The following is a 19,351-nucleotide window of genomic DNA, read 5'->3' on the forward strand; positions in this document are numbered from 1 at the left end:
CTTTTTTTTTTTTTTTAGCAGTCACTCAGTTTTGGGCAGCTTTGTGGTATTAATGACCCTCTAATTTAATCTTTACTGAATTTTTCCCTTCTCCCTTCCTCTTGTGAAAATATACAGGCGCAGCTGAGCTGCATCTGTATGGCTGTAAAGCTATATAGACGAAAGGTGAAAGCTTTGCTGATACAATAACCACAGAATCTGTCACATGTTGAGACTATCACAGTTTTCCTTCTGATCTTTTTTTCATCTGTGAAAGTATAAACACGACTACTTTGTTATGCTGAAATTCTGTCATTTCAGCCGATTAATTTTTGAAGCCCACTCACAGTTATTTTCTGTCTCCTGTTCAGAGCCTGCGTCAGCGAATTGCTGTTTGAAATCCCATGTCCTTTGCCAGGTGTATAAATAAGAACATTTGCTTATTCTTTCTTCCTTAGTATCTTGCTTGTTATGATCTCCTCCACCTGGTTATTTGCTGTTTATGCTGTTATGATGTAGGCTGTGTTTTCACCTGATCCCAAGAGGTTTAAAATCAAAACAAAACTGTATAAAGTCATCTTTTTCTTTCTTCATTTAAGCTACAGGAGATCTGTGAAGGAAACTCTGTGTAGATACTGATTTCTCAATTTGGCCTTTGTAAAGGTTGTGGAAGAGACTCTTGACCTGTTTTTCAGTAAGCCTGGAGGCATGGCAAGGCCTACAAGTAACTGAAAAAAATGCCAGTGTTTTATAAGGAGAAAACAGGATGACCTGAGTTTGTCCTGTTAGGCAAAGAAGTCCAGACAAAAATCCAGTAATAGATAATGTACACGTCACTTTTATCTTCCTTGACTGGAAATTAGATCACATCAAAATAATTCACAATAGCTTGCCAGAAACTACGTTTGTGGCTGATAATTTTGGTGATTGTGGTATGCTGCTTGGACAAGAGGGTTTGATTTGTTTTTATTGGTTAATTACTCATGCTGATTGAAGAAATATACTGCCAAACTAGTACTGTAAATGCTGGGGGGTGTTAGGAATGGTCTATTCATACATCTGAAAACATAATGGTAAATGGGGAGCACTTAGTAATTGAATGAACATATTTTCTTGTATAGGCTTATCACTTCCTGACCTTTTGCTCTTGCATTAGAGACCAGGAAGACCGTATTTTAATAATTTGTAAATAACAGACAGGATCTGAAGCAGTAAGGGAAGTAAACATCTTTCTGTCCTGGTGATATGAAGCAAGAGACATGTCATTTCAGCCAAGGGTGAATCGTGGTGGTGTGCACTGGAGCCTCTCAGGATAATAAGTGCCCCCAGATTTCTGTCTTTGCCTCTAGTTTTGCATCTGCTCTGAGAGTTTGCTCTTCATTGACTGGTGCTTGATTTCACCTATTTCCAGACTACTACCTCCAGCTTGGTAATAGCACATCCCAGTGCCACCAACCTCCCCTGTTCTCCCCAAATTTGTTTAAAATGAGTAGCTTTGAGACTAAGCCTACAGATGATCAGGGATAGGGGCACTTTCTATCTGTAAGATAAACTTGGCAGTGTTGTACTTGCAGGACTGGACCAGACCAGATCAAGAGAATAATTTACAATTATTTTAACAGATGCAAGATTAGGCATTTGATTATCAACCTGTAAATGTCTAGATCAAGCAAATTAGTTTCGTGATCAGAACATGTTGCTGAAAGGAGTTCCATGGGAATGAGAGAAGTGAGTATTGCTGTAGCTAGTGCACCATCACCAAAAGATCTGCTTACCATACTATACCCTTCTGGTTAGGATTTTGGCTTTTTCACCCTGGCATCTTGCTACCAGTAAACAACAGATTTCATTGTGTGGTCTTTCCTTTGGATATTGTAAATTTGAGAAGCCATCTAGTTAGCCATGTCCTGGCTTAATTGTTTTATTATTGATTTTTATTTTTGTTCTTCCATCTCTCCTATCTTTAATTAAAGTATGTGTGCCTCTGGAGGCCTCAAATTGGAGCTGCTTTGAAGCACCTGCATCAAGCTTTAGTCAGCATGGAACATCCCAGTCTTTCTGACGAGTTCTCATCAGCACCTGTTTCCTGGAACTATTGCCAGCTGGTGTCTCATTTTAGGATTTGTACAGACTATGGGTCTGATGATTTGGTCCTTTTTCCCTGTCTTCATGATTCAGCTTTGAAAACTGGTATGCAAATACCAGAAGTACGGAAGCTGCATCATTTAGTTTTCTAGATTTCTCCCTCTTTCTTTATGATATTTTTCATTGTTGTTTTAAAGTACAAATTATATGCAGTTAAACTTTAATTAGTTTTGGAACAGAGAGTGTCTCATTAAAAAAAAAATTGTGTATGAGGGGAAGAGAAATTTGCAATTATGAGATGTCTGTCAAAGACTGCTTTGTGTAAATTGAATGGTATAATTGTGTCCAGTGGAGATTTTCCAAGACTTCTGCTTTTCCTCTAGACTTAGTGTGGTGTTTTGTTTAATAAATTTTCTACCAGGTTACTGCTACACTTGTTTTTATTAAATCCTGTTTTCTGATATAACTGGTTGATAAGGTACAATGACTATAACAGTAAAAGGAAGGGACAGGGTATCAAATCCATGAGCAAAACTCTACTCTTGTTGGTGAAACTGATTAATCAGAGAGACACCAGAATTGTAGCATTCTCTTCTCTTTGTCAGGCTTGCCGTGCCCTGCAAAACATTTTGTAATAGAAATGCACAGAAGTGTGTACTGCAATACTTACCTAATTTTGTGACATTTATTCTGAAGGGTTTTGAGTTCCTGTGCTGTACTGTTGTGTAACTGTAAAGGATTTATTTTTTCTTAAGAAAACCGTCATCATTCAGACAGTATCTTTTAAGAGTTTTGTAATGCATTAAATATTAAAAAAACCAAAAACTGTTTAATTTCAGAAAACTACTTTCAGAGTGCAGAGGTTCACTAGATAATGCGTAAAATCAATACATAGTTCTTGGGAAGTCAAGGAATGCAAAACAAGGGAGAAATTTGAGTTGGGGTGCTGGATTCCATAGAAATCACTGATTACCAGTGTCACCAGACTGGGCCATTTGCACCAAAGCAGAGGAACTGCAGATGGGAAAAAGAGAAGGGGAAGGGCACCATGACAAGAGCTGGAAGGCAGTTGCAGACAAATGTCTCCCCAAAAGGGTAAGATAAGATAATATATTTTCCAAGTGTTAGAAATCTCTAAAAGGAAAATGTTGTGGTAACTTCTCAGATCAGGCAAGAGGCAACACCAGAGCCCTGTACTGTGTCCTACTGACTCATTCCCAGCAGTCATTCCTGTCTTGTCACTGATGAAGGTTAAGAGTGGGCTGTTGTTCAAAGCAAAAACCCTTCTTGGAAAGAGTAGTGGTGGGGGAACAGGAAAAGTGTTAGCAGCAGAAAAAATACAAGTACTTTTGTGGCTCTTTTTCCCTATTATATTAAAAAAAAGAATGGCTGTGCTTAAAAATTGTTTTCTGTGGACTGACCTAGTCAGTTGACTGTGCTAGCTATTCATATACATTGACCTCATCCTGCTTATATATAGTTATATATATGATACCTAAACCACCAAGTATTCTGCAAAGCAGTGGGAAGAAAAATGTCTGCAGAAACTCTGGATGACACAGAGATGCAGCATACAGGAGTGTGGTTGACTCATCTGCTTTAGGGCTGTAGCACAGTTGCTTTGCTTTTTGCTATTTTTGATGTATTAAAGCAACCCTCAGGGATCCTGAAAACTTTAGTCCTTGGGATTAAAGAAAAATTTACCATGGCTAAAGGAGGAAGAAAGAATTTACAAAGCAAAAAGCAAATCCACACCTCTCCCCTTCTTTTGTTTTCTTAAAGCATTAGTATGACTCATTCTTATTTTTTGTTTCTTTGTTTAGTTTAAAATAATGGGTCTGTTATTTTGGAAGGATTTTATAGTTTATTAACAAGTAGAAGTACCAGCTGAAACAGGGACTTGTCCTAGTGATGATACATGTTGCTTTCAAAGACCTTGCCCTCTAAAGTGACAGGGCTAATCCACACATGGTGTGGAAAGGGCGAGCAGCAAGCAAGGATAACAGAAAAATGGTGTAACCTTGTCATATACACTCTTTTATTGACTTCTATAGGTGCTTTTAGGATGAGTTTTCCACACTTTACTGTTTGCTAAGTATCTCCATGAAGTATAGGAGTGAGAAAGATGAGACTACAAAAACCTGCGCAAAATTCGGTAGGCTTTTATTTTAGTTTCCTTATGTTGCTTGTTTCCCTTTCTTTGAAAGCCTTAGCTCCTGGTGTCTTGTTTATGTGAGACTCTGTGCTTACATTTATGGTGATGAAGAGAATTGTGAGAATGAGAACAGGTTAAAAATCTTAAAAAGAAGCTTGACTTTTCCTCCAAATAGGGGAAAAAAGTATTTTTAAACCTAGCTTCCTGCTAGGTCCAATTTTGATTTGGTGTCAGAACTGTATGTTAGTTGTCAGGCAATGCAGTGGCCTTATAAAATCCAAACCTCAGGCACAGTTGTAAATGACAGTGAGACATACCCTGTCAATGTGATGTGAACAGGATCAATACAGTGCATTTAAAAGTGATGTTGGGTGGGGTGTAGGCTGAGTAGTTAATCTGTAAAAATAGCATACCTGAGGATCATAGAATCAGAGCTATTAGAAGACCTCCAAGATCATCAAGTCCAACCTTTGACTGAGTAATCCCTTCCCATTAAAACATATCACAAAGTGCCAGATCTGCTCATTTTTGAAGACGGCCAGGTATAGTGACTCCACCACTTCCCTGGGGAGCCTCTTCCAATGCTTGACAACCCTTCCCATAAAGAAATTTTTTTATTGTATTGAACACTCTAGTTGCTTTGGAAATCTCTCATTTCTTTCACTATTGTATGTTACATATCACTGTAGTTTTTCTTGTGAAGAAGAATCTCCTTGGAGCTGCTGCCCATGAAAATTCGCAGCATTAGTGCTCAGATCACACTTGGTGATGGAGTCGAGGGAGCTGCTGCAGGTGCTGCAGCTGCTTTTGAGAGGTGCTGCCTCCTGCCTCTGTGTCTAGAAAAAGGCTGAGTTGCAATGTGTGAAAGAGAAATGGAAAGACTGTGTTAGGTCATCTGATTTTTTTTTTTCCCTCAAAGCATGGTAGTAGGGTGAAATTTGCACTTCCTATTCGTTTATGATTTGTTCAGAGGAAGGGTAACTCAATCTTCTTCCCATGGTCCTTCCACCCACTCAGGCTTTGACAGAGGATGTGGGTTGCTGGGATGTCAGAAATGCGACTTGGCGATCCTCTTACCTGGTTTGGGAGACAGCACGGATTTGCTAAATACAGCCCTACTGTTGCAGCAGAGCATAAGAACAGCTGCTCTGAAATGGGTATCAGATGAATTATTATGGATTTCTATTTCCATGAAACAAAGCTTGCTTTGGCATGTTTATAAACATGTTGTAGATGACATCAAAATGTGTTTAGGCATTAAATGTCTCCTGAGGAAAAAACATAGGGAATCTTTTGCTTTAAAACAAAAAATAATTTTTAAAAAAAATTAACATAGTTAATCCCAATGTGTGGCTTTAGCCCCAAGCAAGGGATTTTCCTACCTTATCCTCCCCTGCTAGTGTGAGAACACTGAATTAATTCACACTAGCAACAAATGCAGTGTCCTCAAGGAAAGAGAAGAATGACAGGGAACTGAGTGTAGATGAACGACACAAATGCCTAATCGAAGTTTAGCAGCAACAACAACAAAAATGAAATCTGTAATTACAGAAATCAGACAGTTACTTTCTGCTATGGATTATTCATTTCAGATACAGAGAATCCAAGAAATCCAAAGTGATGGTAATTCATCAATTCGTAACAACAGTCTTCAGCATTGGAAATACCAGCTTTGGGATGTAAACTCTCATGGGGGAGTTAGACCCCATCCTTTCCATAGCTTTTTAGTAAATGAAAAAGTTTGGATGGTTTCTGATATTCCCATGGTTGAACAGTAGTGGTTACTTTTAGAATGACATGCTTATTTATTATATGTGAATTCTAATGCTTTATAATTGGTAGCAAAAAAAATCTAGCTTCTTTTCTGTAAAACTGTAGTAACTGTTCTGCTAAGAATAATCAAGCTTTTATATCACTTTATTTTTGCTTATATTCTGCCCACCTGAGAGATTACTAAGTAGAAGGATTCATCTCAAAACATAAATGTTGTCTTAAGTTTACTCCATTATTCAAGCAATGTTTAGTGTAACTGTGTCATTTTCTTATAGTGATCCAGCTGCCAAAGCTCTCTGGGAGTCCTTCATGAACCTCAAACAAAAGGAAGCTGTGATGGAGGCCAGGAGACACCTTGTGGAGGCTGCAAGCAGAGAAAATTTACCTATTAAGATGAGCATGGGTAAGTAATGTGACATAGTGGTTCCACGTTCCCTTACATAGTGGTAATGTGGAAGATGATGTCAGCTTCTCTTTTTCCACATAACCCTCTTGGGAAAAACCCACCCATTCCTGCTTCATCCCCATCCTTGTCAACAGAGTTCAGGTGACTGTTGTGGCTACCGTAGGATCTTTCTGGTATATAAGTGAGAGACTTTTTTTTTTTTTTTTTTTTTTTAGATTAAAAATATTGAGAGCCATGACAAAGAATTGGAGTTCTAGAAGGAGGGTTTTAAAGGCATGTAAATGGTTAGCAATGCTACTTGTCTTCATTTTACAGAGCATGAGAATTTGGGTTTTCTAAAAAAGTCAGCAGGATTTGTGTCCTGAAAGCAGGCAGTGTAAATAGCAGCTGGAAGTTGTGCAGCTCTTGCGTATGATGACTTTATATAGGTACTAGTTACATTACATAGGTAATGAGGTTTATGTCAGGTAAGGCTGCCTGGCTCAGGGAAGTTTAAGCTGAAAACCATGTCTGGACATATTTTAAACCTAAATTTTTCAAAATATTGGAGAAACAGATTAAGACATAATGACTTTCAATAGCTCTTTTAGAACCCCATTCTCATTATGTACCGTACTAAGTAAAGTGTGGGAATTGATACATTGCTAGGTGTATAAAAACTGGTATTGCCTCTATACAGCGGTATTTTTTTGCATTGTGTATACTCTTAGGTCTATTTTTTGTTGAACTTTTCATCAAGAGAGAAAGGTCTTCATGGAATAGGAGTAACAGACCTTATCTGTGACTGCAGAGTAAACTGCCAAGATGTTGTAGAATTAGATGTACAACCAATTCATGAATTTCTAACAGCTATAACTTGTAACATATTGTATGGTCTTTACAAATACCTAGAGCATGCATTTAATAGATTAGTAATCAGAAGTACTAGATTTCTGCAACAGTAATGTTGTAAGCTGTTTTAAAGAAATGGAGAAGGAGCAGCTGAGAAAAGGCTATTACAAACTTGTCTGAAGGAGGGAAGGTTCAGTAAATAATAAAAGCTTGTTTAAGCTTTCAGCATGTGTGTGAGTATTCACCATAATAATGTTAAGAAGCCCCCACTATTTTTCTATGACATACACTGTAAAAACAATTATTATTAATGTTGAAATTCATCTTTGTTATAGAAGTAATTACTTCTTGTCTTCGAGAGGTAATGATCCATCTGTGACCTTTGCTCCTTTGTGTGAATGATTAGATTAGCCACCCTTTCCTCTGTGTCCCCTTCCTGTGAAGGCTGCAGTAACTTAGTTCTTAATCACAATAGCTGACATTTACTGAATGTCTGACATACGTGGGCACAACACAGTGCTATATGGAAACATCAGGAGCTGATGGTAAAACAAATTTCTGATTTTTTTTGTTGTTGAAATGTAGCATAAAGTAATATTCACAGAATTTTGTTCTTCTGTGAATCGAATATTTATCTTGCACTAGAATCATAATCAGTTGTAAACTTTGTAGTTGAAATTCAAATGGTGAAGTAAAGTTTGAGGCAGTCTTGTAAATGATAAACGGTGATAAAATAAGAAACAAAGGGGGGGCACTACAGTCACCAAAATAAAAAACTTCTTATTGAGCAGAAATGCAGAAACCCCAAAATTCACACTCAGATGTCATATTGTGCAATGACACTTATTTGTTAATGACTTTTTAAAATGGTCATCTATACAGCATTCACTGCTTGGTCGTCATGCTAGAGAACATCTTCGGTCTCTGTAGGGAAGCTGGAAATGGTGCTGTTTATCAATTGCTGCATTTGCTGAGAAGCAAAAAATTTTATTGGCCTGTTCTGGTCCTGATTGCTGTGTTTTCTTGAAAGGTTCCTTCCACTGCAGCTGTGATATGAGGCAACACTGGCTGGAGAGAAGGGAAATGCTTTCACTGGGATCTGTGCTTAGACTTGAGTTTTTATGATTTTACCTCAGGTTCTGCCTGTATTGGAAGATCTTGGTGGATTGCACATTGTTTTTCTCAACACTTACAGTGTTTTCTGAGTTTTTTATGGCCCTAATATTAAATGTCAGGTAGTTTTTCTAGCATGAAAGTTTCCTCTTACTCTCTTTACTAAGACCAGCTGTAACAGATGGTAAGAGTATTTTCCTTACTACTTCTTTTTTGCTTTTTCTTTACCCTGGAAATAAGGAGTGAATTACATGTGAAAGCAAAGCTTTGAATTCCATTTGGTGTAGCTGAGCCCTCCTGCAGTGGCCACCTGCCTGAAAAACTGCATCACTTGTGACACTGGCAGCATGGGATCTCTGCGCAGTGATGGGAAACTCAATCCCATCCTGTTTCTGTATTTTCAGTGAAAGGAAAATAAATTTTGTTGTTTCCTGGCTTTGAAAGGCTGCTCATTGCTCTGAGGTGTTCCTGTGCTTGCCCACATTTCCTCTGCAAGGGATGTGCCTGATGCCCAGCTTTCCTCTTTATCTGCCTGGCTGCATGTGGCAGGAGCAAGGACAGTTCTGGGAGGACACACAGGTCAAGCTTTTGCTTTCTGATACCTTCTGAACGTGTCCTCCTCCTCCTGAGAAGGAAGGACAGTAGGAAAACTGTGCAAGGCTACACGTCTTCTCTCCAGCACCTCCAAATGTTTGCTGGCCACTGGGAGCTCCATCTTCTTCCTTTGAGATTGGCAGGAAGACAGGAGGGGAGATCTGATGAAGGAGAAGAAAAGAGAAATAAAGGATACAGCAAGTATGGTTACATTTTTTCAGCTGGGTAGATTGGAGCCCTGCTTTCAGTTGTTCTTGATTTGTATATTCATTGTTTTAATTGTATCAAGGGAAGTGGTAGTGGGGATGTCTGAAGTATTTGTTTGCATGTAAACAGGTGGAGCTCTCCTTTTCTAGATGTCATTTAAATAAAGAGGCATTAAAATATTCTGTGTCAATCTATATACACACGCACACTTCAAAAAACCAATAGCCAACAGACAACATTTTTTAAGAAATACATCAGTTCCATTTTTTCTCTGAGGTATTTGCATTTGTGTGTTATATAACCAGGTGAGTGCTGGTAAATACGTGCCAAATTCTGGTCAGATATCCTATTGTGTAGGTGTAAATACATAGGTGTAAATTATTTTGGCATAATAAAAATCCTGGCATTTAAAATGTATTTTATTTAAAGAATTAAATATCCTTTTGGAAAGCTCTTTGGAAGACAGAATTGTTTTAATAGCTTTTTGATAAGATTTATAGCATTGTGCTAAACTTAAGTGAAATTGTAAATACTGGAAAGGGATTACTTCTGCCCACCCCTTAGTGACTGTAATGAAGCTGCTCTGGAGCAGCAGAGAGGTTGCTGCTTTTTCCATTCCTGAATTTTCTGCTCCACTCTTCATAGGTCTGATGCATATCTTAGTGATCCTCTGAGCATGGCAGCCCTTGACTCTCTCCTTGAAAGCTTTGCTATTAGCATAGTATTTGGCAGTGGTAAAAACTTTGCTACAAATGTGCTTTTGTGGCTTTAGCAACACTCTTACTCTTCTGTTTGAAAAGAGCACAGTAAACCTTGAATGAGTCTGAATTCCTTTATTGTGTCTTTTTACTGGCATGGAGACTGATGAAAGTCGAAACATTGGTTTAGTAACAGAAACAAAGTGCAGTGTGCTGTTACACAAGCCCTTCTTAGCAGGAGAAAAGCCATTTGGTTTCCTTTCCATTTGAACTGTACATATACAGTTTTAAAAATCAAGCTCACTATAAAATTAGCAAAGCCTTTGTCTCTGTGAAGTAGAAAAAGAGTACTATAACTTTTTCAAATGGGGTGGTTTGTATGGATTGAATTGAACTCTAGTATTTGATTGGGTAGAAATAGGAAGATGATGACGTTCTAGTGTGATGATATGAAATAACATTTTGAGTTTAGAGCAGTAGCTTAAGATGGGCAGGATCAATACTTTATCTAAAAACATAAAGCATATGAAATGTGCATTATTTTCTTTTTAATGAAGAGTTTAATTGGACTGCAACGGTGTTTAACATGCGATTTGTTCTTTACAAGACCAATGTAAAAATATTCAATACCATAAATTTCTTGAATAAATTTTAAGGATAAAAGCTACAAGCCAAGATAATGAGCTAATGAAGTAGGTAAGTACCTATATATTTATCTTTCTAGATAAAACAAGTCTGATCTCAGGTATCTAAAAGCCACCCTGGCCAACCATTAGGACAATTTTGTGATGGAGACAAGTAGTGAGACAATACCAGTGCAAGGTCATTACAAGGGAGTAGAGGGAAGGTCATCATTGCAGAGCTCAGTGTGGTCTGTAGGGTATTTGAATCCGTTCTGCAGAATGTCTCTGAGTAAGTGGTAGATACCTGGATAACAGCTGGATTTGGAGACATTGTGGCCCCTCGTTTTGCAGAGAAGACATCACATCGTAGACTGGTTCTTGGGATGCTTATTATGATTCTCTGATGCCTGTTTACCTGGGCTCCAAATCGTTTGGGAGAGCAAGCTGCACTATCAGTGAGGCAGCAGCCAAAGTTCTCCTCCAGGCATCCTCATGAAGCAAGTATCTTCCTGTACGAACTCAACTGACACAGGGCTGGCTTAGCCTGAGGTGTCCCAAGTGTCTAATGGTGGGTCTCACAGTGCTCCTCCAGGGGCTCCCTGATCTTCTCAGGGTGTGTTTCCAAGGAGAGGGAATGAGGGAATGCCGCTTTTCTCAGACCTGAATTCCTTCCATTGTGCAGCCTGGATCCTGAGCAGGCAGTTCTTAAATTAGTCTGCTCTTTGTCTCTTTAAAAGGAACAGGAGTCCTGCAGTGTGGGATTTTCTAGCCAAGTGGATTTTTTTTTTTCCAGCCTATTGCAATACTGAGTTCCCAATTTCTCCCTGTAGTGCAACTAAAAACGTAGTCTTGACCTGAAGCAAATGTTCCCAACCTCAGTGATGGTCAGTATAGCAGATGTTTCATTGCATCACTCAGCCCCGGCGGCAGGAAGGCTTTTTGCTTCTCTGTGCTAAATGTTTTTGAAGACTTTGAAGTGTTTCTGTAAAATTTGGAAATGCTCCTATTTGGGAAGCTTCTGTATGGGCCTTTGCATTTCCAGGGGAGTGCACTTTTAGTGGGGATAGCCTTTCCCTGGTAACTGTTGAGGAAGGTGGTTTCTGAACAGTATTTACCACATTAAGAACTGTAGAAAGACACTGATATTATGGCTATTTCACCTTGCACTGTTACAACAGGCTGAAGTTCAGGGCTTCAACCCTGCTGAGGGTTCACCTAACTAACTAAATAGATCCCATCTTTTGATAGTCATTTGGGTTTGCCAGTTTAGGCCAGGTATGTTCCAAGCTCCACATGTGCAGAGAATATGTTGCCTTCTGCTGTTTTTCTTAAAACAACTAAACTTTTCACATAATCTCTGTAACTTATTAGGTGTAACAGAAAAGATGAAGGATACTGATATTCCTGCCAATGAAGTTCTCTGTTTTTCAGGAGATGTGACAAAGTAGCTGAGAAGGTATGATATTCAGGAGCAGAAGTTTGGTTTTCATCAGTAAGTGACACTGCCTTAGTGTGTAGTGTTGTTTAGAAGCATCACCAGCTGAGGAGCCATCTTTGTACTAATCATTATAATTCTTTTAAGCTGGATGTCATGCCAGTTCATTTTCTTTTCACTCTTACCTGCTGATACTCAGAGTAGTATCTTGATAGATACTTGAGAGCATAAAATAGTTACTGAAAGGAAAAAACAAACACACCTCAAAATAACTGTAACTATGTGTGAGGTGAGACATCCATATGCATATTTTGCAATTTATCCATCCCTTCTTTTTCTGTCTAGCACATATAGGTTCCTGTAGTTGAAAGAATCATGTGATTTATGAAGAGCAAGTATTTATGCTCTTGGTGTGAATCCTGTGCAGGTTGAAGATTGAATTGAGTTCTTACTGGGCTGGGAAACAGCTGTTGTTGTGGAGGCAACTGTATGGCAGAAACTTGGTGGTAAAGAAGAAGATAAGGCAGTGGCAGAAGCTTCATTTTGAGAGCACAGATATGCATCCTTTCTTATCAAGTGCATCCCAGAGAAAGAATTATATGATATGAAGTTGATTGAAAAGGCCTGGCAGGAATTTTACCCTTTTTGATGACTGCTTCCATCATAACACAGAATGAGTGGCATCAAGAAATAGATGAACTGTAGCATAATCTTGGGTTAGAAAGAATCTCTGGAGTTCATCTAGTCCAACCTCCTGCTCAAATCAAGGACAGATTAAGAGTTAGACTAGATATGTTGTACCTTGTTCAGCTGAATTTTGAATATATCCAAAAATGGCAATTCCACAGCCTGTCTGGCTGCCCTGCACTGGTCTTAACCACTCCTGCAGAGAAAATGTTCTCCTTTATGTACGGTTTGATTTTTCACATGCTGCAGTTTGTGACCATGGCTTCTTGTCCTCTCACTGCACCTCCGAGCTGTCTGATTCAGTCTTCCCGTAGTCACTCATCACATCCATGAAGACAGTAACACCCCTTGCTGCTTTCATATCTTGAGATTAAGCAGACCCACCTCCCTTAGCCTTTACTTGTGCATCATTTTCTCTAGCCTAAATCATTGTAGTGATCCTTCTCTGAACGTACTCTAGTTTGTCTTGTACTGTGGAGCCCAAAACTTCATATTCCAGAAGCTGTCCCCCAAGTACTAAATAGAGGTTTGCAACCACTTCCCTCTGCCTGCCAGTTGCATTTGTGCAGATGCCACCTGGTACATGATTAACTGTTGCAAGGGTGTATGGCTGATTCATGTTCTACTGGACAGACACATTTAATCCTGAACTTCGATGGAGCTAGGTCACAGATCCACTGTTAGACTATTGCAATGAAATGATCACAGAAAAAGTTGAAATAAGGCCTGGAAAAAGAAGGCTTTGTTTGCTGCAAAATGGCACATGGAGTGTAACAAAAGGCTTGCTAGTGTCTACAGTCATCCATGAAATGTGTTCTTAGTGAGTACTGTTGTCTCTACACTTGAAAAGAGAACTGGAAACTGCAATGTCCCAAGTGTTGAAATACTGTGCTAGCAAATAATAACTTTTAACCCTTCTTGTTGGACTTCTGCTCGAACACTGGAAATACCTAAGAATGAAAGAAGTCCTTGTATGCAGTTACTTAAGTTTGCTTTTTTTAACTGCATTTGTTTGATTTGGGCAAAACCATGAGGACTGAAAAAGAGGTGCTGTGCCAGGCCCAAACACAGTTGGTGATGCTTTAATACCTATGAGTTTAATAGTGAAGAAACTCTCAACCAGTGGAGCAATACAGTATATTTCATGAGGAAGAAATAAAGTCTAAAATGAAAAAGGCAGCTGTTCTTATCCAGCTCTGTCAGTCTTGTAGCTGCTCAGCTGATTCAGTCAATTCTTCTTTCTGTTTTTGTTTTTTCTTCTTTTAACAACTTACCAATTTCTTTTGTCTCTTACCTTTCCTTGCTCCCCTCCCTCCTTTGCCTACTGAATTGTCCTTCAGTAGGTTATGTTCCTTTATGAACTGAGGAAAACACCAAGTCTACCTGTTATTTATTCACTGGTTTGTATTATATTTAATGGCAGAGTATCAATTTGACCCTCAAAGTGCAGGATTTTTTTTCTGGGAAATGTACCCACTCAAATCCACATGAGGTGAGAAGAGAGGAAAAAATTGATGCTTGAACATCTGTGTCATTTACACATCCTGTCTGAAAAAAATGTACCTTGGAATACCAAATCCTCATCTGAATTGCAGAGATAAAAAGAATGGTTTGGAATGTGCAATCCCACTGGCTTCTCCTACAGCAACAACAGCCACAACTTTTGAGAATGAGTTTGAAAGGGGTCCTGGGAGTTAAGTCCTGCCCTGTGCTTAAAGGAAGCATGCTGTATTTATATAGAAGGAGACTGAGATTGATAATGTGAAGTGCACTCATAACAAAAATAAATTTTAAGCAGAATGGGTAAGCAGAGATGTTTTAATCCAAAACTGCAATTACCCAGAATAGTATTAAAATAATAATTAAAAAAAGAATTCTTGTGGAGCATTCCATAGCCTCTCTGTTTTAAGAAGTTTATTTGGAGGCAAAATTTCTCCCTCAGTATTTTAGGAAGGTATTCCCTGCAAGTGATTGTAAATGGCTTTTAGCTGTTCCTGTTTAGCAGATGAAGTGTTCTTCAAATTTATTTTGGGTGTTTTGGGTTGGTTTGAGTTAGGGTTTTTTTGTTTGCTTGTTTAATGACTACTGAATTATGCATTGTGTGAATTTACCTTAAAAAAAGAAGTGTAATATTGGGAATACTCATTCTTCATTTAAGTTTAAAGAAAAATTTCAGCTCATTCTGAAGTACCAAATACCATGTTTTACCCTAAGGTCTTGTTGAATTTTTTTTTAACTTTATTTCTGATTCTGTGACTTCATATTCTTGCAAAAATAACAGCTCCTAGGTTAAGTTAGTTTTCAAAGTGTCAGTAAAGGTATTTTTGTCTCAACTGTCTCTCATTGTTCTGTGAATAATGTACTGCATGCTAAATGGTGTAAGATGGATGATAGTTCAAGCCCTAATAAAATTGTAAAACATGTCATATTTGTGTCTCATACCTCATCTACTTTGCACTTCACTGCTATAAAACAGTTAGCAGTTGGACCCTGTGCAGCGATGGGAAACAGAGAAATATGATGGTGGTATGTTTTCTTTGATTAAATTGTAGTTGGCACATGGGTGCAGGACTGTGGCAAACCTTACTGTTACTTTTAAGAAGGGAGTGGGGTGACATTAGTCTATCTGTGTGCCTGGTTTTTTGGATAAAGTTTTAATTTTTTCATTATTTTTATATCAAGTTTCTTCCTAGAAAATAAACCAAGAGACTGAAATATAAATGTGAAGCCAAGTCTCCTTCTGTGTCTGGTTGTGATTAGAATTGAAGATAATTCTTAAAAATTTAAAAGTAAACACAAGTGTTGCTCTTGCAGAAGTTCTGCAAATATATCATTTTATTATTTGTATTATTTCCTAATGTAATATGGCAAAGCATATATAAACTTCAGTATGAAGTCTTTTTGTCTTAATTAAAGTATAAGGAAAAGTCCGTGTTAATGTGGTCTTTCTCTAGACAATTTTGATGATGTTCACAATAGGAGTAAACATTGATGTGCAGATAAACATTTGTAAAGTTTTGAAACAAAGGTTTAATGTAAATCCACGTTGTTACTAATTTTTTTGTGCTGTTTAAATCAAGAGAATGACTTTGAGTTAAAAGCTTAAAAATTTAAATAGCATTTATTTTGCACATATACTGGCAACTGGTATTGTTTTGAGGGATTTCACAATTAACATTACTTCTTCATTTTCTGGAATCTGTAGTGGTAGCAAGTCAGTCTTTCTAACGTCTCTAAACATGCAACTTTTATACCAAACAAACCAAATTGTCCAGAAAAGGTTGAAATGCTTCTTCTGGTTTTTGAATACCTATGAGTCAGTTCTGGTAAAACTAGATAAAAAATCCTTCTCTATAGAAATGAGCTGATTAAAAAGAAAAGAAATATTTATACACACACACACATAAATTTGTAAAGTAAGATATTAAAGATGCTACTCGTCAGTTTTGAATGCTGATACAACTTCCTGAAAAGAAGTAATTGTATTGCCATCTTCTGTTCTCTGCTACAATTTATTTGGTGGGGGTTTTTCAGGTAAACGCCAGAGATTTTTTTACTCACTAAGCTTGCTTTATTTTTTGCTGATATTGAGTTCTATTGTATCATCTCAGTCTTGAAAGTAAATATTCTGATTTTTGAATTTGAAGGGTTTTTTTAAAAAAGCCACTGCACAGTAGACTGTCCATTTGTGATAATCAGAATGTGGTTAAAAATACAGGAGCAAGTCTCTTAGGCCTCTTTGTATCTGGGTGAAAAATAAAATACTTCAAGTTCAGAAAATGAAATTCACTACAATTGCTGATCCTTCTATCTGTGGGGAAGCAGCCTGGTTGAAAATAAGATAGAACTTGCTGTAATGTGTGCTGTAATATCTTCATTTCGTAGGGCGCATCAGCCACAAGGACTGTGTTTTACATCAAGGAAGAGTTGATGAGTGTGGGTTGGGAGATGCTGATTCTGGCATGCAGTGGGAACACTTGGCACCTCCACTTTGGTGGAACACTGTTGTGGGTATCAGCACTAAGTAATGTGCTTTGTGTGTCTGCCGGTCACAGAAAGGACTTCAGAATTTGCTTATGTTAAAAAAGGAGGGGGAACAAACTTAAAGTGGCTGAAAGTGATGTAGAAGGAAAGGATGTCACTGAGAAGTGCCTTTGCCAAAGGATTTAAACCAAAGATACAATACGTTCTGGTGTGCTTGCAGAGTCTGTAGGTGTAAAACTTGAGGTGGAACGTGGCAATTCAGTAAAACTGTGTGGGTTGCCCAATGCTTTTTTCATCAAGCATAATTGTGTAAGCCTCTTCCTTCAGTCTCGCGAAGGATGACTCGTTACACAAGAGACATGGTGAATTACATATGTATGTACTCATACATCATGTTTTCCATTCCTATTTAATTGCTTACCACCCAAAATGATTGTTAGGATATTCTCAGCTGCAGAAGTCTTCCAGAACTCATAAGAGAAATAATCAGTCCTGTGAATAGTGTACCAAAGGAGAACAATGACCTCCTTCTCTCTGGGGCAGTGTGCCAAGAACACAATGAAGTGCTTCACTGTCTGAGAACATATGTCGTAGGGCTAAACGAGGACATGCGCAAGCCACCTGACATTCCTTTGGGAATGTTATTTTCAAGACAAGTTGATTCATTTCTGTGAGAAGTTTAAAGTGTTCTGGAGATAATTCAACCAAATTTGTATATTTCAAGTCCTCTTGCAGTCACAGTGAATTACTGTTTTCAAGGGTTACTGGGTTTTAAGGGCTGGAAACTCCCTGTTTGGGAGTTGGCCTATTACTCTGTGTTTACTAAGTTGGTGGAAGAGGTAAAAAGTAAGTAATAAAATCCAACCCCAGTGCATATTTACTCAAGATTAACGGGAATATTTGGTAAACTCTGGTATGCCAGTATTAAATTACAAGTTTTATATTGATGACAACCCCGGGATGCTTAATTCTGGAAGATGAGATTTTACCTGTTTGTTCAAACTGTTTTGTTCAAACAGTTCTCTTTTTTTAAAATTTGCTTTAATACTTGGGAGGGCAATCAGAGAGTATTGTAGACACTGGCTAGAGATGGTTGTTACTTTTTTTTGTGCGTACTGACTTCATCAAAAGACGAAAAACTGAATGGTAGAGTGCACAAAGAAGGAAGTAATCATTTGAAGGGCCAGAACATTTAAAAACAAAGCTCTGAGGGACAGAAAAGAGAAAAATCAACCAATTCATGTTGGGACACCTAAACTGTATATTTGTCAAAGCCTTAAGGATGTATTTGAAAACATGTAACTGTAGATGGTGTAGAAATCATAAATCATAACTAGGGTCATATTTAGGCATCTGGACTTAAGTGCTTAGAACTGGAAATCTTGATGATTATATTTGAGTGCTTTAGTTATATTTGTCCCACCTAATTGATTAGCTTTTGTTTTAAAGCATGTAAAAGAATGGCAAAAGAATAGTCAATGGAACTGATATTTAAGCATTGTTTCATTTTGTAATAAAAGATTAAGGCTTATTCGGAGAGAGAGCTAAAACAGCATATGGCACTTGTATGAATATCATTGGTCTCTATAGGAACACAGTTAAAACAAGGATTTAGTCATACCGTACACATCCAGTGATACAGAATAAACTGCTTTTGGGATAACTAACTCAATGCTACAGCTGATGAGACTGAAGCCAAGTTGGGTTAGATGTTCAAGCTCACTCAGCAAGTGCTGGTTGAGTAGTAAATAGAGTCCAGCTTTATTTGTTCTGGGTATATGCCTCTATTCCAGAATTTCCTAAACATCAGCGTAGTTGTCACCACTGTCTGTGGTTCCATGAAAGTGACTGCAATACACACCTTCAGATATGACATGTGGCAGGCTCTGTCTCTCTTAAGGTGTTGAGATGTACTAGAAAGCCTAAGACAGGGAAGAGTGGCTGACCTTCAATACCTGTGTCCTGCAAATGTTAAGGTGGCAGGAGGAATGGGAGTCAGTAAGGGCCAGTCACAGCTCTTCCTTGATGGCACAGTGCTGTGGGGGCAGGCAGCAGGAAGCTGCCACTGCTTTGTGGCAGTGTACTTTGGGGTGTACTTCAGGGACTTCTCAGACTCCCAAAAGGGGGTTATCCTGGGATTGCTCTGGTGAGGACTTGCTGTTTGTACTTCTGCCTGTTACCATGGGGTTATCTGGGTGCTGTTGTTTCTGCCACAAAAAAGAGAGAGGATTACAAGTGACCATCAGCCCCAGAACAGATGGGTTCATGTTTGTGGGAGATGAGCGTGCACTGTTAGAAATAAGCCTGAGACATCTGCTTTCAGTCTGCTGTAAGGTTTAGAGCCCTTCAGGTCCAGAGCCTTATTCTGGAGAAGCCAGCCAAATGGCATCTCATACTGGCCTACTTTGCTTCTCTCCAAAGAACTAGGGATTAGCTGATGTTCTTCTTTTCTTTATTAACAATTTAAGGGCTGGATGACTTTTGAAGTAAGCTAAACAAAAGTTGAGATTAAATTATTTTTCTGGCACTTGTTGTTAAAGATTGTTATTGAAGCTTCCCAAGAAGTACAAAAGAATTTTGAGTTAATAACAACATCTGGAAATTACACTAACAAGGAGACATAAGGGGCATCATCTGTCCTGCTAAATTGCTTTCACTTAGTTTGTCAATTATCCAGCTCCCTTAGCAGCACAGCTGCCCAGTTGGCTTTGTGGAATACAAGAGCTTTCTACATTCCTCACAAGTATCTGGCATTGCTACTGGGAGAGATAGGTCTATGTT

General features: G+C 38.3%; 1 protein-coding gene across 1 annotated transcript in view; it reads left to right on the forward strand.

Annotated features, from left to right (window-relative positions):
- SCFD2 (sec1 family domain containing 2) overlaps nucleotides 1-19,351 on the forward strand; it is a 195,409-nt gene that overhangs the window by 28,523 nt on the left and 147,535 nt on the right. Inside the window, exon 3 of the mRNA XM_082281240.1 lies at nucleotides 6,268-6,395. Coding sequence (XP_082137366.1) covers nucleotides 6,268-6,395 — 128 coding nt within the window. The remainder of the gene's footprint in view (nucleotides 1-6,267; nucleotides 6,396-19,351) is intronic.

The sequence above is a fragment of the Coloeus monedula genome (assembly GCF_965178545.1).
Source record: "Coloeus monedula genome assembly, chromosome: 5".
Lineage (NCBI taxonomy): Eukaryota > Metazoa > Chordata > Aves > Passeriformes > Corvidae > Coloeus > Coloeus monedula.